Source organism: Annulohypoxylon maeteangense (genome assembly GCF_022496945.1).
Source record: "Annulohypoxylon maeteangense strain CBS 123835 unplaced genomic scaffold GGS22scaffold_12, whole genome shotgun sequence".
Taxonomy (NCBI): Eukaryota; Fungi; Ascomycota; class Sordariomycetes; order Xylariales; family Hypoxylaceae; genus Annulohypoxylon; species Annulohypoxylon maeteangense.
In genome coordinates, this window is record NW_025953259.1 from 182,839 (window position 1) to 201,835 (window position 18,997).

The following is an 18,997-nucleotide window of genomic DNA, read 5'->3' on the forward strand; positions in this document are numbered from 1 at the left end:
TGTTTAAATAATGACTAAGTCTCTTATACATAAATACAAAAGACCTAGAGAAGCTTGGACCAATTAAATATTCAGTAAAACGTAGGACGGTCCGAGTCGTGCCTTCTCCGCGTTGATCTACCTAACGATTCACCTGCCGATTTTCAAAAGTTGATATTATCTTTCCGATTCAATCATTACTGTCGCGTCCTTTCTACTTAAACTTTTCACCTTACTTTACTTCCCCACATACAAAGCGTCACTTCCGAATGTGAAAAGGATTTAATATCCTTCCTACTCAGTGCGCGACTCACCGTACATATTTTGACCTTCCAACTTTTCCCCAACCTAACCTAACCAACCTTCATCTACCACATCTTTCGTCAATACCCATATCCTACTTGCATTCTTCCTGCAATTTTCGTTAAGCTACCTAATGACGAACGAACTAAACTCCTCTTCCGTACCGATTACCCAAACGAAAATTTAAATACCTTTGCCACAAACATCTCTCTACCTATTCGATGGCACCGCCCTCGAGATTCGGGGGTGCCCCTCCCTCCATGGCGCCATATCAGCATCAGTTTCCCTCACACCCTTCCCAGAATCATGCGACAGGCCACCAACCCCCTTCGCTGGGTAACTCAGCTTACCTTGCCAATGCGCAAATGAGCCCCTTTGGTGCGAATGGCCTGGGACTCGGTGGTGGTGGTATTAATGCTGGCGCTGGCGCTGGTTTTGGTGATCAAACCGGCTTCGCTAGCCACGCTGCCCGCTCTGGCTTTCAACACGCTGCACAATTACAACAGCAGCAAGGACACCCACATCAGCAATCTCATGGAATGGTTGGTGAACGGCAGGCGCGCACAGGTGGTGGCAAGCTCCGCATACGCGAAGTTTGGAAGCACAATTTCGAGGAAGAAATGGGCGTATTAATGGATTTGATCGATGATTTTCCATACGTGGCTATGGTATGTGTTGCTATACATCTACTTCAACTCACTTTCACGGAAGAACCGCTCCATTTACTAACGGCGCAAATTTAAACAGGACACAGAGTTCCCCGGTATTGTGGGTCGACCTATGGGAAATTTTCGAGGAAAGAGTGATTATCACTATCAGTGCCTGCGCGTGAACGTCGACCTACTCAAGGTGATTCAAATAGGAATCAGCCTGTTCAACGAGAAGGGAGAAACCCCCGCCGAGCGAGCTAACGTATCGCCGAACGAAATCGGTCCCGCCCCTCGACGAAGTACCGCCCAGGCGCAGATGCCTCTCGCCTGGCAATTCAACTTCAAGTTCTCTCTGAAGGAGGATATGTATAATCAAGCCTCTATTGAATCACTTCAGCAAGCAGGCATCGATTTCAATCTGCTGGATCGCGATGGCATCGACCCAAAGAAGTTTGCCGCGCTCTTCATCGTCTCCGGATTCGTGTGCTACGACAACGTCAAGTGGATTTCATTCCACGGTGGTTACGATTTCGGTTACCTGACTAAGCTCCTCTTAGATCAGAAGTTAGCAAACGACGAGAGCGAGTTTGACAAAATTATGAAGAAGTGGTTCCCAACCACGTACGATGTCAAGCACTTGATGAAGTACGCGGTAAAGCTTCATACCACGGGACTCCTCACACCCCAGGATCCAGGTTCAGCCGAAATCATGCAGAAGTTCGAGCAGAAGTCGGGCTTAGAAAGTATTGCTGATGCGCTGAAGATCAAGCGGGTCGGAGCAGCTCACCAAGCTGGTTCAGACAGTCTTCTGACGGGCAAGGTATTCTTTCAACTACGCGAAAGAATCTACAACGGCGAGATCTCCGATGATCACATCGGTAAGGTCTGGGGTCTTGGATTCTCTGGAATGGAGATGCCCATAACATCCCAAGGCCAGGCGAACAACGTGGACAACACCCCGCCTGGCAATCCTAACGGCAACGTGAATGGTGGTCCAACCACGCCAAGCACCGCGAGCGTCGGCCTTGCCAGTACGCCAGCCGCCCAATCTCACAATACTAATGGTATGGGAATGGGACCTATGACACCGGGCGGTGGCGGTGGAGTTTTTGGAGCCTTCAACTTTCCCCCTAATCAGAGATAGGGTCTTGTGGAGGCAAGTGAAGAAGAGCTTTTGGAAGCCTGGGGTAAACGCTCTTTCGGGCCTACTCTTCCGCATGCACGTTTATTTACTGGCTTTGTTACACCAAAATTTTCTCTCTTGGTTGGACCGACATCTAGCGAATCAGCTCCTCGTCGGCCTACAAGCGCGGATCCTCGTCGGCCTACAAACGCGGGTCCTCGTCGGCCTAAAAACGCGGGTCCTCGTCGGCCTACAGGCGCGGCTCCCCGTCAGTCTACAAGCGCGGCTCCTCGTCAGTCTACAAGTGCTGCTCCTCGTCGCACCACGCGTTCGTCGGCCATACCGATAATCCACCCCAAGACAGGAGAAGCTGTGTTGTTTCGCCCCCCTCACACTTCTCCTTAACTCCACTCCGTTACCATGACTAGTTACCCCTCGAAATCCAGATAGCCAACATCTGATAAAGGGTAACGCAGCACCTGCCAGAGTTACGTGGTTAATAACGACGCTCCTATTGCTCTTGGTTGAAGATGGGAACCGAAGGGGTTTAGTCATATTAAGTTGGCGGGGATATGAGGACACGTTTTCTTAGTTTTTCCTTTCTAACGCTTTTATCTGCCATATGTGTACGAGTATGGGGAGGCGTACGGATTTCATGAAATGGGCTAGTGGACTAAAATATTTCCCCTTGCCTGTCAATACATTTGCTCAGTGAGGGTCACACGTTCGTTGACACCTCTGAGTTTGCCTTGCAATTTTCTAGTGTACAACTGTATGAGTGATGAGTGATATGAATATTGTGGACATATATAAAACGATGTCTGGAATTATTGGAATCCAGCGTTCGTAATAAGTGGGCTAGCAGTATCTACAAGACTAGATATCGTCATATCAATAAACCAGATCGAGTATAACAGAGGCAGGTAAGAATATTTAAACTTGAAACGTATTTGAGCATTTGTTATCTATCTACCCCTACCAGGTAAAAATAGTCAACACCAACAACCTCAACGCCATGCACAAACTGCGATTTCCCCTGACAAATACCATAGAACGCCCGTTTTCCCATCCGCTAACAAACCGTCATATGTATGTACAAACAGTCGGAAGAGAAAGCGTGGCGGCATACTGACTACCTACTTAACGTCTGATCCGTACCTACTACTAGGTAGTCATCCTTGATTAATCAAGGATTCAAGTAGTATCGGATTCAGACCAACACCCAAAACCCCCTAATAAAGACTTCGTAACTCGTCAAACCCCAGTTCATAATTCAACCGACCAACCGACCCTTAGAATTAAGTAGGTCGGGAATAGTTCAGTCAAGTTGATAGGTACCTAGGTAAACAGGCCTGCATCCATCTCCAGCACCTGAGACCACACGCGTCGCTCACGTGATAAACACCTTCTTCAAGCGATCGAAACTGAAGATCTCGCCGGTGCGGAGGTCCTTGACCTGGCCGTCGAGACAGCCGGCCTTGCGGGCGTACTCCTCGAGGCGGGCCTTGCCGTAGGCGCGGCCGTTGGGCAGCATTAGTAAGTCGGGCTCGACGTTGCTCTTGCTGTGTAGCGCGTAGGGCACGCTGCGGGCTAGCTCGTTTAGTTCGGTGCTGCAGATCGGGCAGACGCTGGTTGCGAGGGATAGGCTTGTGGAGTGGGAGGGGGCGGCGGCCGAGGCGGGGTGCGAGGAGTGGCAGGCTGGGGTTTTGAGTGCGGAGAGCCCGGATTGCAGGGCGATGTGGAGGAGGGGGATGGAGGGGAGCGAGAGCAGTGCGTTGTGTGTTGATGTGAACAGGTTCGCGAGCATTTCCCATCGTCCCGGGGAGTACAGGTTTGAGTATGCGTCGATGTCTTGTGCTGAGCCGGGGGGCAGCGCGAGCATCCCGCAGGCTTGCAGGACTTCTCGCTTGTAGACGTCGCGGTAGGGGAAGAGGAATTTGCGCGCGTAGCTTAGGATTTCGGTGGGCTTGGTCGTGCGGTCTCGCACGAGCTCGATGTATTGCTGAAAGCGGAGCATGAACTCGAGATTGCTCTGGTTTTCCGTCGTGTTAGTATATAACTCAGTCTAGATATCGACGTACCTGGCATAGCAATGTGGTGATGTGAGTAAAGGGTGGTAGGTAGCTTGCTTACATCCATCTTGCGCAACTCCTTCTTGGTATCGCCCGCCGTACACCAAGTCAACGCCTCCGCCACGCTGTGGTTCAAAATGCACTTCCGAATACGGCTCATCTGGTCGAAAGTCTCGAGATCGACAAGCGGTTCGACGCCCTTCTCTAGAGCTAGGGCACGCGCGCTCTCGTTGTATCCGTGGCGGAGCAAATAGTCGACTAGCAGCCGGTCCAGCCGAATTCGGCTCCAGGCCTCGTACTTCACGTCGTCGACGCTGTACATGGCGTACAAATCGGACAGATGGGAGACGCGGGCTTGCTCGTGCCGGTGTAATCGTGCCTCCTCATCCGCGAAAGCCGTCAGTTTACGCTTGGTGCCGCGTGCTCGGGCGATCATGGCATCCAGGCTCTTCAATACATCGGCCTGCTGGGCACGCCCGTTGACGGCGCCCGTCGCCGTCTCTCGCAGCGTATTCTTCAGGTACGCCCCATCTTTCTCGACCTCGAAATGCGCCGATCGGAAGTTCTTCCGCAGAAGCTCGACGGGGAGCCGGAGGAGAGGTTGGTCCTATGAAGGAGAACGGGGGTTAGCTTGACTTGAGGAAGACGGGATGGTGGTTGGATATAGGCATGGAGATGGGTATGATGCAATGCGGTGTGCGTTGTCTAGATTGAAGACGGGAAGATAAAGCAGCTTACGAGAAGGAGGTGGTTTTCGTGGTCTAGTTTGGCTTCTGCGTCACCCATGTTCCGGAATTTGGATATAAGGAAATGCTTCCAGACTGGGATTGTCAAATGTGACAGTTGCTTTATGGAATTGTTGAGGTTGGGTTAGGTCTTTTGACGTTTCGGTGCAAGGTCGGCAATATGGGGAGCTCTAGTGGAAGTAGGAACGATGCTGTTGGACCGGTGTGGATAGGTGGGGTGTTGCTCTGGACCCACTACGGGCCGGCTTCCCTGGAACTTCAGTGAGATTGGGAAAGCATGTTTTGATTGGCCTGTGCATACAGTTACGTGTTCGGCTTAGCTCTTCTCTACAGAGTACAGCGTACATGTTAAAAGCACTTGATGTCGTTCTTTGATATGGGCTTGAAGTGAATCATATCATAGCGAGTGATAATTATATTAATTTTACATCATAAATTATCTAGTTCTATACGAGCTACTATGTAACATAGAAAAGAATATTATTTCATAATGATAACTCATTGTGAAGCTAGTATTGATCTTATGTGTAACATTTGATGCTGCTTACAGTGGAACTTCAGAATCATTTAGCACATACCTACTCCTTGTAGAGATATGTACAGCGTAAAGAAATTCCTACAGAAGATCAATGCTCACTTATCTTCATCTCTTATTACAAGTTCTCTCGGCATGTCTACACATAGCTACAGCCCGATAAGTATAACAAAGCTTGCATGGATACGAACTCATAGATACCTAAATCACCTTGAAAATATAAAATATCAGCACAGTTTCTATACAGACACAACAACTCGATCCTCTCTGATTATGCAACTGCTTACTAGTACCAATTCTAAATATAACCCAATGATCAGATATTTCCTCTCTAAATATACTTAATCAATTACTCCCCATTCATCTTCATGCTTATACATACCAATATAGTACATTCGTGGACTAGCTGTTGCGGTTATTTTGCTCCGTGTCTACCGCGGAAACGGATACTCCCGAGTGGTCTCCTCTCGATGCTCACAAATTGCCTAGTGCAACTTATGCAGTCACACACATCCGCTTCTGGTCACAGGAACAATTTGTTAGGGACTCACGGGACTTGTGGACTAACACCTAAAACATCAACGGCAGCATTTGTCTACTCGCTCTAACAAAGAAGAGAAGGTAGACCAACATTGACAAGGTCACTTGACTTGTTGGCATCTGAGACCTTTTCATCTGCATCCCCTTTTACGTCTTGTTGGGTTGGCAGGTTGGCTAGACTGGCTGAATAGGAGGTATGCAGCATATCCCATTGTATCCCATGGCTGCTAAACAAATTCATTTGCCGAACCCGAAATCAATCACCTACCTGCAGGTATTGGAGGAGATCCACGGCAGCATACGAAGTAGAAACCGTCCCGTCAAGATTTGTCGCTGAATCAAACCTGATGAAACAAATTCTGCTCTGAGACCCGTCCTCCCGCTTGTGACAACCCGAAAGGTCACCCCTAAGGAATCCTAATGCTTCCAACCTTCAACTTCCAACGACCATTTACCACCCCGGTAGAGTAGCTTCTGGATCACTTTGAGCCTTATGCGGTTTCAGGTATAAGATAGATTTATGTTATAATATGCTTCTATTTCCAATTCCGTGTCGGTTAGGTGCTTGACAAACAGGTGACATTGAAAGCGAAGTGGATTAAATTATCTAAGGTGTTGAACTAAAAATGGAGGGGAATAGGATGAAAGATGAAAGAGAACAATGAGAAAGAACCTTGTGTGGACCGCGTGGAGGTACGTGTGGGGGCGTATCCGGCAATGATTGGTTGGAATGTCGAAGTCAGGAACTCTCAAGTCTCTTGTTAGTGCCTGTCACGACAAGGACCTACGAGGTACCTACCCAGCTAAGAGTTACGATGGGCTGGATGGGTTGGACGGGTTCCGCTGCGGGCGCAGGCATAAATTGTTTAAAATATTATCTTGTCAGCCAAAAATGGTAGGGCAGACAGGTGATAGGTTTGTGGGTAGAAAGTGGAGAAGAATTGAGATAAACTTCAAGGTTTACTTTCAAGACTTGGAGGGCTAAATAATAGGAAGTAGGAAGGCAGTGGTGAGGTGGTGAGGGTAATGGCAGTGGGAGGAGGGAACATCCACAATAGGTGCAATTGAAGATAATTGGGAAGGGACGCAGCGCGTGTGGACCGTGCGTCCGGGGGTGTCATATGGTCTGAGCATGCCACCTTCAATTCTCCTACCTCTAATACTTTCTCTCCTCGACCGTGCATCTACCTATCTTTTTCTTAATTTCTCGAACGAAGCGTCGGTTAACTTCTTTGATCAATAAAATTTAACCTGCACAACCTCGGAATTTCCCCTATTCTCAATTTCACTTTTCCGTTTCTTCCCCGTCGAGATTTCAAGGCGTTGATTCGGCCGACAAATCTACCTGGTCCGTTCTTTTGATATTCCCACAAAATCACGCCCTATTCGAGGCTATTCTTCTCGAAAGCACGTGAAGTCACTTGACGCCTGGAAGATCTAAACGTGCTTTGCCGTGCTCCAGCCAAAGGCCAAAGCCAGCATCGCATTGCACGAGACCTAGCACATGATCTCCCGTAAGTTATCTCTTCAATTTCCCCGTCTGCGCCCTTATGAAATGACATCGTCGCCATCGATATTCTATTTGATTCAAGTTTTCGCATGCGCAATCCACTACCATTTCGAAACATTCATGCGCAAATTTTCGCATCATCGTCTCCTTCTCCTCACTGCTCAATCAACCATCATCAATCAACAATTCACTCAGACGCGAACAATAACTATCTAGTATACTGGTATAGTTTGCAGATCTCGTCTGAGTAACGCGAGATTTATCTCAGGCGTGATCCTTGATCCGTCCTCATTCACTTACACCTCGCCCTTTTCACAAGGGAAAGCCTTGATTTTTTACAAACGCTGTCGCGTCGAATCATCTCATTATTTTCACCATGAACCCCCATCATTCACCATCCATGCTAGATCAATCTTCTCATGGATACCCTATGACACATTATCCCATCTATTCACTGACATGCTAAACCTCCCTTTACAACACAATCCCTATTACCGCTTTCTGGAGAAAATATCGTGAAAACCCAATTAACCTTATGTATGGGTAACCCATAAATGGTGGTGGCAGCGATGTATTTTAATCTTATTATCTAATGCCTATTAGTGATATTGCAAATATTAACGTTAGCAGATTCTTTGCGATAGGGTTTAAATCTATCGCGCACCTCACGCGTGCGTATCGCATAGGTGCTGGGGCCTACAGTAGGTGCCGTTAATCGATCACGAACGCTACTTCCAGCTAAGTGACAATGGAGTCCAACGGTTACTCTCACGCAGAGTCGCTCCTGGAGCCTCTCGCTCACATCAACCGCGAGCATCTAGCTGCCATGGCCGACGCTGCAGTTGCGGATCAGAACGACTTCAACCCGTCCTCTCCTTCTAGTCCCGGCCAGAAGCGAAAACGTGGTGCGCCTGATTCGTCACCTGATGCGCGACGTACGAAACGTGTTGTACCTACTGGAGCTCTCTCGGGTGCTCCTGACGCAGCATACGTCGAGAGTGCTGTTGAAGCTGCGCAGGCAGCCGCACAAGCAGCAACTAATGCCGATTTCACTGCTCTTCAGCAAGCCACAGCCGACCACCACGATGTTTCTGACCATGCCAATGCATCAAGCACGGCCGCTGCTGCCCTTGGGACAATGTACCCTACTATCCATGTCCCTCAATCTACCGAAGAGACATTTGCTGCACAGGCAGCTGCAGAGGCTGAGCATCACCACGACTCGTCGTTTGCGCACGCTGACATGCTCCACCCGGACGGTCTCCCTGGGCCATCTGCGGACAACCTTGCACAGCAGCCTCAGAATGGCATTCGTCCGAATCAACCTTACGGCACTACTTCCTCTTCCAGCTCCAAGCCAGCCGTAGGTTCAGAAGAATGGCATAAAATGCGCAAGGATAATCACAAGGAGGGTAAGTTACATACCCCGGGAGACCATTAAAAATAACTATACTAACTTGATTGAAGTTGAGCGTCGTCGTCGAGAGACCATCAATGAGGGCATCAACGAGCTCGCTAAGATTGTGCCTGGGTGTGAGAAGAATAAGGGGTCGATTTTACAACGTGCCGTAATCTTTATTACGCAATTGAAAGAGAACGAAGCTCAGAACATCGAGAAGTGGACGTTGGAGAAGTTACTTACGGAACAGGCCATCCAGGAGCTCAGTGCATCCAATGATAAGCTCAAGCAGGAGTGCGAGAGAGCCTACCGAGAGTTGGCAATATGGAAGCAAGTGGCCCAGAACGCCGGGCTCCAACCTCCCCAGTCTAAAGAAGAGTCGTCATCTTCATAAGCTTGACTCAGCTGTGGGCGGATTCGATGCTCTTTATACTCGGTGTTTATTCCTTCTATACCCTCGGCGACTTCTTTTTTCTACTGCAGCATCGATTCTTCCTCAGCATTGTTCCACTTCTGTACTATTGTACTGGTGGGTTTGGGTGTCTGCGCGAGTTGAATGTATACTCGATGCAAGGATCAGCATCACACATATTTGTTTCAATCGTCCCATTCACCGGGTCAATAGTTCGTGGATATTAGGTTCTGGGGATTTTGAGGGTTGGAACCAAGTCAGGAAGACTTATGGGCACATGGGCATAGGCGTTTAAGGGGAGGCTTGTTTACTTGACCCAACCAGTCTAACAGACTTGAGGATAGTTCCCAAGAATACAAGCCTTGGGCAAAGTGTCAAATATATGTCCCTGTCCCGGAACTGTGACTACTGACGTCTTGGCAAGTTATACCATGCGTCGAAATGTTGCATTGTGCATATGCAAGCTTCCCGGTTCATATAAATGACGGAGGAAAGCACCCTTCGATAAATATTGTGATATGGATCAGAAAAGCATCCATAGAACATACGTACGTACTATGGGTACTTACTTACTTAGTAAAAGCATATAAGCTGTTTAGAAAAAAGAAAGTTCATTAACATATTCTAAAGCCATTTATGATAGGCGCTTTATTTAGCTTATATCGTTCTTCCAAATGCTATCCGCAAAAGTTTGAGGCCGATATACTTAGAAGTATGGTAGGTCGAATACTGTAAATCCGCGTCTCTGGACTGCCAAGAGGCTGGGGGGTAGAATCTGGAAGCATGCAGCCTAGGCCAGCCCACCAAGAGCCAGGGAGAAAAGTCGAATCAATCATGAGCTACTAACCACGATTTGGGTGATTGGTGCCAGATGTGCAAATGCGATGCGGGATAGCTGCAGAGCGCCATGTATGAGTCCATGTATGTAAGTGGGCTGAATGGTCACTCAAGATCCAAATGTTCCAAATATTAGCGGTTCTATTTATGAGCTCGGGGGATAGGTGCCGACATGAGTGAGGCATGACAGATTCTCCGAGCGCCTCGGCAAGGGTAGCAAATCTGAGGCCCGTTATTTCTGTCAGCTCCCGCATGCTTATTAGATCAGGCATGGGAATCTGTTGTATCCGGTCTTGTTTGCGACTTGGGAAAGTGAGCTATCAGACGCCAACGGCGGGAGGCCATTTTATTTCTGTGTAATGGTGACGTTCTTGACGTTCTGTTCTTGCGAGGCCTATATACCCAACTATGGACCTGCCCATATTAGTATGAAGCAAAATCCTTAGGCCTCCCCCTTCTCAGCATATGTCCTTCTTAGTAGTGCCGAGTAATGATGAGGATACATGTGGTGATGACTACCTACCCAGTAGGTACATATAATGGATTACATATATGGATTCTACCCAGGTAATAGTATGTTCGGTCAATCCAGTAATACATACCTGGGAAGTTCCTCCTTTTGAAGATTTTCGGATTCACGGCCCAAGATGTACTTGTTAGTCTTCCCATCTTCCACTTACCATTTTCCATTTTATAGAGGCGTCGGAACTTAGCGGCTTTGGATATTTTCTACCGGCTGAAGCCTGAAGATACCCAAATTTGATCGCCTCATTTCTGCGGGTCTACCTAATAAAAACGCTGTTTTCAACGTGTTGCACGAGAAAGTGTATGTGGTATTTAGCTCCGAGAGGCTCTCGGCCTTCCTTCCTCGGCTTTCACGATGCAAGTAAAAATGGATTGGATGTCTTAGGATTCGGGAAGGTACGTACTAGGTAGGTAGGTGTGTACCTGTTTACATGTAGCACACTAATGAGTTAGGATGTGATTCTAGGCGGCGTTAGGGTCCACATGTGGCGTCTTTTTTTGTGCGAAAGTTTGCGAACTTAGGCGGGAAGTTAGGTGGGATGGGCTTCCTGTAGGACGGACTAGGCAGTACAGTTTAGTGGCACTATGGTACTATGGTACACTTTAGCGGCGGTGTTTTTGCACAAGTTTTTTTTTTTCATTATTCACCCACTGCGACTTTACGCCGCGATTTCCTGAAGACCTAAGCCTAAGGGAACCACTTTCTTTGACTTGCCCTCCTCTTTTCTTCTCACTCTTACTTTAATTCCCTTTCTCCCAACTTTCCAACTTTCCCACAACTTCTCTCTTTTCCCTTTCCACAACATCGGACAATCATCATCACAACAACCAAAAAACGTGATTCGTACTAGACGCTTTTCACAACTTTGCTTGTTACTTGCTAACAAGAATCAATCTGCGGCGGTCGCTGCCATTATCCTGTTCTACTATTGAATATTTAAAAGCCGACCTTAGCAAACAACCCCTCATATCTCTTCACCTCAACAACTTCCTATAATATCTATCATTCTACTCTTGCGCCACGGACAAGCCTCTGATAATAGCTTCTCGCGATCAAAGGTCTTGTTGTTTGTCGCTTTATACCTGGGACCAACTACACCCTCAACGTAAAAGGGTACAGGACACACAGCTGTTTATGTATCAGCACGACCAGACCGCTGTGTTTAAACACTCTCCCCCTTTAACGCTGCAGTCGTTTCGCATACCGCGAAAACCTTGTAGCCCTAATATCAGTTCAGTCGGCTGAGACCGATCGACGATTACATCGCCTAAGTTAATGCCTTCCAACGCTGGCAATTATTATCCAGTCTTCCCTATGTCCGCTAGGAACAGTCCTCTCTACTGAGATCCTGGCTTGCCCAATCCTCTCCTCTACCAGTCACCTACCAGTCACCTACGAATGACTACCTAAGTCTTCTCGCTCCCTATACCCAAGGAATTCGAACTCGCCGACCGATAAGATTATATCCGAGTCTCTTTGCTTCCATAGCTCCATTATTACAATACCGCAAAAATGGCGCTCGTCAACGTTCGTCGTGATGTCACCGACCTCTACTACCGTTACAAGATGGAGAAAATCCAGACCAAAATTGAAGGAAAAGGTAACGGTATCAAGACTGTCGTTGTCAACTTGAGCAGCGTCGCTGCTTCTCTTGCCCGCCCCGGATCGTACGTCATCAAGTACTTCGGTTTCGAGCTTGGTGCTCAAACCAACATCGATCCTCCTGATGATCGCTGGATCATCAACGGTGCCCATGAGGCTTCTAAGCTACAGGACCACCTCGATGGCTTCATCAACAAATTTGTTCTCTGCAAGAAGTGCAAGAACCCCGAGACTGATGTCGTCATCAAGGACGGCCATATTGTCCTCGACTGCAAAGCATGTGGTCAGCGCACCGACGTCGATCTTCGTCTGAAGCTAAGCGGTTTCATCCTGAAGAATCAGCCCAAGAAGGGTGGCAAGAAAGATAAGGCCGAACGCAAGGCTGCTCGCAAAGCCAAGCAACAGGCTCTCCAGAACGGCAACAAAGAGAACGGTCAAGGAAGCGGTGGAGAGAATTCCGAAAACGGCTCCAACAGGACCAGCGACAAGAACGACGACGACGACGACCCCGGCAGCGATGACGAGTTCACCCGCAAGATCAATGCTGCCGCTCAAGTCATCGATGCCCCGGCCGAAGTCAAGGACGACGACTGGGCTGTTGACATGTCCGAGAAGGCCGTCAAAGCTCGTCAAAGCCAGCTTCCGAGCGAATTCCGCCAGAAGCTTGTTCTTGGCGCCGACGAGGATGACGAAGATGGAGAGGGCGGTGGTCACACCGTCTACGACACCCTGGGTGACTGGATCCAGGAAGAAGCTGCTAAGACTGGTAGCATTAACAAGGTTGATGATATTCAAATTTATGTCAAAGCTAAGGAGCTCGGTATCGAGACCAAGCACAAGACTGTCTTGGTTCTCGTGCAGACTCTTTTCGATGAGAACATCATTACTCAAATTTCCAAGCGTGCCGCGATGCTCAAGCAGGTATGTCATATGGCTCTTTCTACTATTATATCTATAACAATCACTAATTATTATTAGATGGTCACTTCCGAACGCCACGAGAAGGCCCTCCTAGGTGGCATTGAGCGTCTTCTGGCCTCTCAGAGCAAGGAGCACCCCGAGCTGATGACCAGCGACAAGATTGTCAAGATTCTCCATCAGCTCTACGACAAGGACCTTGTCAGCGAGGACATGATCAAGAAGTGGGGAACCAAGGCCAGCAAGAAGTACGTCGATATCAGCACGTCCAAGAAAATTCGTCGTGCCGCTGAGCCGTTCCTCAAGTGGTTGGATGAAGCCGAGGAGGATGAGTCCGATGAGGAATAGATGGCGAACCCGAAGCGAATGCATTCTCTATGTTTGCCGAGGTTCTATAGATCTCCTTAGTATGCTGATTTGATCACGCATTGGTCCATTTTCACTTCTGCATTTTCCCCTTTGGCCCCCACTTTCCTACACGGGCAAAAGTTATGCGCTGGTGTAACAACAGTTTTATTCTGCGCGTAGAGAAAAGGAGCCAAAAAAAGAAAGGAGAGGACTTATTACAGAAATTTTGCTTTTTCCCGTATAGCACGGTTGTTTTCAGTCTGATTCGCTTAATTAAGAGCACAACTCCACTCGGTAATTCCTTGGAAGGCTTGTCCTATCAATACATTCGTTTGCATATCATGTGATGTGTTCACTTTGAATCGTGATTAATACAGGTGGTTTACTGAATTACTTCTAACTTCTAACTTGTGATATGAAACCTAGACCATCCGAGTGCCGATCCACGAGATACTCGGAAACTAACACCCGGTAGTACGAAGTGTCACGCATACGATAATAACACATACTAACATCCCTCGGTTCCTGAGTGATTACGTCGATTCCTTGAGTGGTATGGTAGATGAAGTTCTGCTGTTATACAAGTGCGAATGCCGTGTATCGCGGTAAGACCATGCCGTGTTCCCTGGATCCAGTGATGATATCATGCATATATGTATGTACTCAGGAGACTACGTCTAGAATCGACTCTACGAACTCGAACTATTGAGCTCTGATTACGAGAGTATACGTCTTCATACCCGGTGACACCTAGTAAGGACTAAAGTTAAGGACTATTCAATGTCCCCCGATTAAAAGTATTATACAAACTTACCTGAGATGAAATACAGACATATTAAACAGTGTGTTACAGGAAACATTTTGTACACATTTACCCCAAAGCACCACGTATAATGATCATGTATATTTACGTGAAGGTACATGAGTAAGCAACGACTCTTCCTCCACCTTTACCAAGCGGTCTTGCATACCGCCTGTGCCGATGTATAACTAAACACGTTACGGATCATCCTAAATATGACCGCAACATCTCTGACATGTGTGCAGGTGTTCCTGCCAGTATATCCGGGTATATAAACGCCAAAGCGCCCCGAACTCGAATACGTCAGATAGGAAACGGGACTGGAGTAGTGAATGAGCTTCCAGTGAAACTGAGATTGGCCCCTAGTTCCCAAATCTTCTGAGAGGTTCCGTTCGGAAACAGAAGACCACGGCAAGGAAGATCCATGCCTGGAGCCATACATAAGGAAGACCTAAATCGAACCTGCCCTACCACTCTGATTGGCCCCGACCCTCTTTCCTGCCCTCGTCCCAATGTCTGCCACCATTGTCATCATCCTCGTCGAAGACGCCGCCGGAGCTCTGGGCCACACCGGTGTCTTTCCAGCCTGATTTATTCTTGTTCTTGTTCTTCCGGTGCTTGTGTTTACCAGCCTTCTCGTCCGTGGAAATGCCTTCTGATGTCTTCTTAGAGCTGGTCAGATCTGGGCCAACGTTGTCTGGGGCCGTGCCAGGAGGTCTCGAATAAGTAGACATCTCTGATTTTGTTGGACTAACCCAACCGCCAGGTACAGATTGCCTTACTTTGCTGTGCGTACTGCTAGCTTTAGAGCTGCTGCTGGACTTGTTGCTGCGGTTAGATCCGCTGTGAACACTCGCGTTGCTTCCGCCACCCCAGTTATCCCAGTTACGAATGCTCCCATTACCCCATTCATCCAGGCGATCGTTATTTGATAGACCAACTGGGCCCCACTCGCTGTCTTTACCACCCTTGTTACTACCAGATCCGCGAGACTTCGTGTCGCCGCCTACTCCCCAAGGGTGGCTTCCGCCCGAATGGTTGCTGTTGGCAGTGGGACTAGCGACGTTATTGCCAGCTCTCGCGGCCATTTCGGCCTTTTCCTTCACCATAATATCGCGTAGCACTTGCCGTACTGGTTCTTCCTTAGTACCACCTTTTCCACCATTCTGGCTCCCATCTCTAGACCTTGAGCGTTTCTGCGGGCCGTGGACGTTTTCAGTGTCGCGAGCTCCTCCGTTGTTAACCTTGACGTCCGGAGCGACATTTGATCGTCCAACTCGATCGCTATTCTTCGACACTGGGCTGTCTTTAGCCGAGTTGGTTGCTGATAGGTTAGCATCTCGAACTTCTCGTTCGTAATTTTCTCGGTCGAAATCGTTCTCATAGTCTGGAGTCTTTCCTACGCGGATAGTGCCATTTCCCCTAAACCACTGAGACTCTCGAGGCGGGCTAGGTGGCGCACCAGCAGGACTGTGGTCATATGGGTAATATGTCCGAGGCACATGTCCTGGATAGGGGGTAGGTTTGAATCCGTTATAATACGGGTTCTCTAGTGGATGTGTTGTACCGATGGGGAATGGCTGGTTGTCGTAAATGTTACCGGCCGCGTTCGGGTTTCCATAAGCTGGTCTATAGTACAGACGCATAATGTCGTTTCTATTGTCATAGAAGGCATTGGGATGGGGGTCGCCAGGTTCTTTGTAAGAATGCTCAACATGCACTACACGAGACTGGCTTGGTAGGAGGAAGCTCACATGCCGATTGTCGGGCCGTGGATTGCGAGAAGGAAGTTGCTTCTCAGCTTCAGCTTCAGCCTCAGCCCTAGCTTCAGCTTTGACCTTAGCCTTAGCCTCAGCCTTAGCCTCAGCTTTAGCTTCAGCCTTAGCCTTAGCTCTAGCTTTGGCCTTGGCCTTGGCTATAGCCTTTTCTTCCTCAGCCTTGGCTTCCTCTTCATTGGCTTTAGCCTTCTCTTCTCTAGCTTTAGCCTCTTCTTCCTCAGCCTTAGCCTTGATCCTCTCTACTTCTTTTCTGATCAGCCTTTCCGTGTTATACTTCATGGCTACCTCAAAAGCGAGTCCACCATCGCCAACCGTGCTTGCTGATTGCTTGGACTTCCCATCTTCCTTATTGTCCCGTTTCTGACTCGTCGCTGAATCCTCTTCGCCCTGTTTTTCTTTCTTGCTCTGATCACCTTTCTTATCCTGTTGGATTTTTTTGGTGACCTTTTCAGGCTTCTGCTCGCTGGCTTTGCTTTTCTTGGCTCCCTTCTTCTTCGGGACCTCTTCCTCTTCCTCTTCCTCTTCCTCCTCCTCCTCCTCGGACTCAGACTCGGACTCAGTATCGGCTTCGACCTCTGTCTCAGACTCAATTATCGTGACTTTGGTCATTTTAGCCTCGCTGTTGGACTTCTCCTTGCTTTTCTTAGCCTTGGGCTTAGGCTTCTGCTTCTTGACGTTCGGCTTGGGCTTGATCGGTTCTGTCTTCATGGCCACTCTTGCAGCTTCCTTTGCAGCTATATTTGCCTTATGGCGAGCATGCACGGCAGCTGCACTTTTGTTGATATCATCTAACAATGACTCGGCCTTCTTTTGTGCTGCAGTACAATCGGCACAGGGACAATCCATGATTACTTCCTCCTCTATCATCTTTTGATTGCCGTTGGTACCCGAGTTCAGACAAGCATCTGTGTGCGGTTTGAGTAGAGGCTTGGTTTCCACTCCTATTTTCGGGGTTCCTATCAAGCGGCCGTTCTCGACAAACCGAACGGATTTCGGGGCATTGGTCTGTTTGTTGTATGGGTTGGATGACGACCGTCCAGTTCTTGGGTAGGTCACCTTAATGGTGTCAGTTTGGTTTATATCATCCGTGTCAAGTTCTAGTGCAAAAACAGATCGGCGTCGACGTTCCGTGTAGTCCCTTGATCGTGCATAGTCCTTCGGTCGAGGGATCACATTCTGACCAACCACCCATTCCATGAAGGAATTGGGAGGCATGGTGAAGAGTGTGGTGAATTTCAATGCGTGCAAGTCAAAGAGACGTGAAATATGGGTTGAATAGCTGAGTGATCTAAGACGAAGTAGAGTGGGTGAAAGATGATGATGGATGACACGAGGTGATCAACAGCAATCAACAGTGAAAATTGATTAACCTGTGAAGGAAGATGAAATCCGATAATTAAAAGAAGTAGAAAAGGGTGAGAAAATTTAGGTGATTGTTTGGATGGAAGAAGGAAGCAGGGTGGTTTAGGAGTCGAGTTGAAAGTTCAAATGATGTGTGACAACTAGAATCGAGATGGCCTAAGCTATGCCAGAAAAGCGCAGGTTCACTACTCGCAAACATGAAACTAGATCTGACTCAGGACTAACTTTCAAGATGGGATGAAAGGTCCATTGGGAAGGCGGGAAGATGTAGGTACAGTGCGCAAGTAAATGGTGGTCGTAGTTTCCCAATTTCGACGACAGATGACGTCCTACTCATAGTGTCTATTAGGTAGCAACCACAAAATACTCAAGGGTCCAAGTATCCACCTAATACGCATCGAAAGTGACTGTGATTACCAAAGTAAGGTTAACGTGTACAGGTGTAGGAGTAAATTGGTACCTTGTAGTAATTCAAGATTATAGCTTCGACTTCTCCTCCGCTTCCATTTCTCTCCATTTTTTATTGATGTTGATATTCTGCCAGTAAACCCACGCGCCTGCAGCAACGCCAATTGGTGGACAGAGGAGGCATATCCAATTCCACCATGGCGGGCTATCTCTTCGCATTTCTGCGAGTGCTGCATCTATGTTGGCCTTAAGTTCATCCTTCGATCCGTCGTTCCAGATAACCACTCCCTTCCCCTTGCCCCTTGCCTCGCACCTCTTCGCTTTTAGCCTCACGTCCGTCTGACTCAAGACACGGTTTTGCGCCTCTTCTCGGCTCAAATGAGGATCACGTTTTCTGAGTCTTTGCATCTGTACTTTGGGGTCTTTGACAGCTACTACCATCACGACCCCAGACAGCCGATCCCATCCACTCTCGAAAAGCAGTGGCACATCCAGAACGACGGCCCAGCTACCCCCTAGATAGTTTCTGAATATGGATTTGTAAACCTCCCTTCTCACTGCAGGGTGAACGATTTCATTGAGAACATTTCGATCGTTCTTTCGCTCCTCGCTGCTACCGAAAATACGCTTGCCTAGTGCCTGCCTATTCAGCGGCCTTCCTTTGCCGTCTGGGCCATCAGCTGGCATCGAATCCGTAATCGGAGCAAGTAAATCTGGAGTTGTAGGGCCAAAATATTTCACGATGGCTCTATAACCACGAGTCCCAGGCTCGACGACCTTGCGCGCAAAGACATCGGCATCAATAATTGGAAGTGAATAAGGAGGTGCGGCAAGAATAGAAGACACGGTTGATTTTCCGGTGGCTATAGAGCCAGTCAATCCTATAAACAACATGGTTATGGTATTCAGTAAAACTATGGTTTGATGAAGAGGTTACTTGTGTTGAAGCTCGTGACCCCTCAAGATAAACCGAATGAGCTGATGTTGTCTTGATACGGTTTGACCAGGGAGTCCCAGGTTTAGCCGCATTATCGTCGGCCTATTTAGGTTAAGCGCAAGCCATAGACTTTATCAGATAGACGCTAATGCCCGGAATGGCTAGAACTACATACATGTATCTACTATGTATGTATATATTTTGATTAAA

At 48.1% G+C, this 18,997-nt stretch overlaps 6 protein-coding genes across 6 annotated transcripts; 3 read left to right on the forward strand and 3 right to left on the reverse strand.

Moving 5' to 3' along the window:
- Positions 1–127: 127 nt before the first annotated feature.
- Positions 128–2,147, forward strand: GGS22DRAFT_29786 (CAF1-domain-containing protein). The gene is made up of 2 exons (XM_047966743.1): positions 128–950; positions 1,030–2,147. Exons 1-2 carry the CDS (start codon positions 504–506, stop codon positions 2,074–2,076), a joined length of 1,494 nt encoding a protein of 497 aa, XP_047817220.1. The 5' UTR covers positions 128–503; the 3' UTR covers positions 2,077–2,147.
- Positions 2,148–2,987: 840 nt separating this feature from the next.
- GGS22DRAFT_166832 (protein FYV10) lies at positions 2,988–5,247 on the reverse strand. Its single transcript, XM_047961910.1, has 4 exons — positions 5,175–5,247; positions 4,866–5,123; positions 4,189–4,734; positions 2,988–4,087 (listed from the first exon to the last, which is right to left on the reverse strand). The coding sequence occupies exons 2-4, from the start codon at positions 4,911–4,913 to the stop codon at positions 3,446–3,448; spliced, it is 1,236 nt and encodes a 411-aa protein (XP_047817221.1). The 5' UTR covers positions 4,914–5,123; positions 5,175–5,247; the 3' UTR covers positions 2,988–3,445.
- A 2,558-nt stretch (positions 5,248–7,805) lies between these two features.
- Positions 7,806–9,481, forward strand: GGS22DRAFT_29826 (uncharacterized protein). Its single transcript, XM_047966744.1, has 2 exons — positions 7,806–8,870; positions 8,926–9,481. The coding sequence occupies exons 1-2, from the start codon at positions 8,207–8,209 to the stop codon at positions 9,249–9,251; spliced, it is 990 nt and encodes a 329-aa protein (XP_047817222.1). The 5' UTR covers positions 7,806–8,206; the 3' UTR covers positions 9,252–9,481.
- Positions 9,482–11,470: 1,989 nt separating this feature from the next.
- On the forward strand, positions 11,471–13,890 carry GGS22DRAFT_29889 (domain found in IF2B/IF5-domain-containing protein). The gene is made up of 2 exons (XM_047966745.1): positions 11,471–13,155; positions 13,213–13,890. The coding sequence occupies exons 1-2, from the start codon at positions 12,145–12,147 to the stop codon at positions 13,498–13,500; spliced, it is 1,299 nt and encodes a 432-aa protein (XP_047817223.1). The 5' UTR covers positions 11,471–12,144; the 3' UTR covers positions 13,501–13,890.
- A 542-nt stretch (positions 13,891–14,432) lies between these two features.
- On the reverse strand, positions 14,433–17,727 carry GGS22DRAFT_195154 (uncharacterized protein). The gene has a single exon (XM_047965625.1). The coding sequence runs from the start codon at positions 17,293–17,295 to the stop codon at positions 14,770–14,772; it is 2,526 nt and encodes an 841-aa protein (XP_047817224.1). The 5' UTR covers positions 17,296–17,727; the 3' UTR covers positions 14,433–14,769.
- Positions 17,728–17,741: 14 nt separating this feature from the next.
- Positions 17,742–18,851, reverse strand: GGS22DRAFT_166844 (dephospho-CoA kinase). Its single transcript, XM_047961911.1, has one exon. The coding sequence runs from the start codon at positions 18,742–18,744 to the stop codon at positions 17,920–17,922; it is 825 nt and encodes a 274-aa protein (XP_047817225.1). The 5' UTR covers positions 18,745–18,851; the 3' UTR covers positions 17,742–17,919.
- Between the last annotated feature and the right edge of the window lie 146 nt (positions 18,852–18,997).

What these genes read in the sequence shown, in the direction of transcription:
- GGS22DRAFT_29786 (XM_047966743.1), top strand. Translation starts at nt 504, where the DNA reads ATGGCACCGCCCTCGAGATTCGGGGGTGCCCCTCCCTCCATGGCGCCA. An exon ending in ATTTTCCATACGTGGCTATG is followed by an intron (nt 951 to 1,029) that starts GTATGTGTTGCT and finishes AAATTTAAACAG; the next exon opens with GACACAGAGTTCCCCGGTAT.
- GGS22DRAFT_166832 (XM_047961910.1), bottom strand. Translation starts at nt 4,913, where the DNA reads ATGGGTGACGCAGAAGCCAAACTAGACCACGAAAACCACCTCCTTCTC. An exon ending in ACGAAAACCACCTCCTTCTC is followed by an intron (nt 4,735 to 4,865) that starts GTAAGCTGCTTT and finishes TCTCCTTCATAG; the next exon opens with GACCAACCTCTCCTCCGGCT. An exon ending in AGGAGTTGCGCAAGATGGAT is followed by an intron (nt 4,088 to 4,188) that starts GTAAGCAAGCTA and finishes ACGGAAAACCAG; the next exon opens with AGCAATCTCGAGTTCATGCT.
- GGS22DRAFT_29826 (XM_047966744.1), top strand. Translation starts at nt 8,207, where the DNA reads ATGGAGTCCAACGGTTACTCTCACGCAGAGTCGCTCCTGGAGCCTCTC. An exon ending in CAAGGATAATCACAAGGAGG is followed by an intron (nt 8,871 to 8,925) that starts GTAAGTTACATA and finishes ACTTGATTGAAG; the next exon opens with TTGAGCGTCGTCGTCGAGAG.
- GGS22DRAFT_29889 (XM_047966745.1), top strand. Translation starts at nt 12,145, where the DNA reads ATGGCGCTCGTCAACGTTCGTCGTGATGTCACCGACCTCTACTACCGT. An exon ending in GTGCCGCGATGCTCAAGCAG is followed by an intron (nt 13,156 to 13,212) that starts GTATGTCATATG and finishes AATTATTATTAG; the next exon opens with ATGGTCACTTCCGAACGCCA.
- GGS22DRAFT_195154 (XM_047965625.1), bottom strand. Translation starts at nt 17,295, where the DNA reads ATGCCTCCCAATTCCTTCATGGAATGGGTGGTTGGTCAGAATGTGATC.
- GGS22DRAFT_166844 (XM_047961911.1), bottom strand. Translation starts at nt 18,744, where the DNA reads ATGTTGTTTATAGGATTGACTGGCTCTATAGCCACCGGAAAATCAACC.